Source organism: Morone saxatilis, unplaced genomic scaffold (assembly GCF_004916995.1).
Source record: "Morone saxatilis isolate NCDOM2014 unplaced genomic scaffold, NCSU_SB_2.0 Contig12, whole genome shotgun sequence".
In the NCBI taxonomy this organism is placed as follows: Eukaryota; Metazoa; Chordata; class Actinopteri; family Moronidae; genus Morone; species Morone saxatilis.
This window is the reverse complement of record NW_023339674.1, coordinates 345,524-346,813: the sequence shown is the minus strand read 5'-3', so window position 1 is coordinate 346,813 and position 1,290 is coordinate 345,524. Positions and strand designations below refer to the sequence as shown.

Genomic DNA, 1,290 nt, shown 5'->3' with positions numbered 1-1,290 from the left:
TGGCTTTTAATCTCATTGTACATGTGTGTAGTGACAATAAAGGCATTCTATTCTATTCTAGTCGGGGGCAGCCCTCACTATCTCATTATTAAGTTTCAATCACAAAATGTTGAAACAGCAGAAAAACAAAAAGGTTTTAGCACTTACCAACACTTATACACTGATAAAAAAAAACATTTATTCTACATTTTTCTTGTAAAAACTCTGTTAACAATCAAATCCACGTAAAATGACACAACAAAATACTTTTTTTTACTGTTAATGTCAATAATTTTACATAATGTTAGAAATGTATGAACAGTATTAAAGTTGAATTTAACAGTTTAATACATTTACATCATTTTAATCTTTTTATGTACAAAAAATATCTCATCTTTAATTATTTACAGTTACAGATTTTTCACATTATTAATATTAATATTTCCATGTATTTAGAAAATACAGAATAAATCTGTAAAATAAACAGGAAAAAATCTGTAAACTATTTTTTACAGTTATTGCACAATAAACAAAGGAGAACAAACTCCTGTTGCACTTTGTTACTGAATACAGTGCGCAGATTTACACTGTTGGATGTAAATCCTTTAAAAAACTACTCAACTTTGTTGAGAAGTTAAACTATCAGTTGTTTCCTGTGAGCCGGTGGAACCAGCAGTGAAACCACATTGTACATAAATCTGATCCTCACACAGCGACTCACCCAGAAGAAGTAGCAGAAGATGAACAAAGTGTACTTGATGGTCCGGTATCCTCTCATCTCCTCTCTCTCTGTGGTTCTGTCGGCCAGCGTCTGTCGGAGGTTTGTTATCTGCTCACATGGCGGCAGGAGACGTGTGTCGGCCTGCAGGACGCATTCCTGCAGTCAGGTTCATCCACTACTGCTGCTGCTGCATGTCAACACAGCCAGGAGGAGGAGGAGGAGGAGGAAGAAGAGGAGGTCGCTGTGAAACCTCATCACATCTGCAGAAAACTTCATTTTGGCAGGATCCAGATCAGACCTGTTAGCGTCCCCTAGAGGCAACATGAACAAACTACATCTTGATGATTTATCTCCTCAGTAGAAAACCAACAGTTTTAAGAGCTGTTGCTCAAAAGTAAAAGAAGAAGTATCCTGATGACAGTGTAGCACTACGAATATCTCATATAGCATGTGACTGACATCAATCCGTCAACTATCAATCAGTTGCTGGTTGCACAATTTCAGCAAAAACTATTCTGTCTGAGAGCGAACTGATAAACACTGAGCTGGAAGCTGAAATAACTAAAAACTTTTTTAGTTTGGAGGACATG

At 36.7% G+C, this 1,290-nt stretch overlaps 1 protein-coding gene across 1 annotated transcript in view; it reads right to left on the bottom strand.

Moving 5' to 3' along the window:
- zgc:113223 (uncharacterized protein LOC541424 homolog) overlaps window positions 1-757 on the bottom strand; it is a 5,340-nt gene extending 4,583 nt beyond the window's left edge. The window contains exon 1 of the mRNA XM_035653739.1: window positions 701-757. Within this exon, the coding sequence (XP_035509632.1) occupies window positions 701-757 (57 nt within the window). The remainder of the gene's footprint in view (window positions 1-700) is intronic.
- Window positions 758-1,290: the final 533 nt, after the last annotated feature.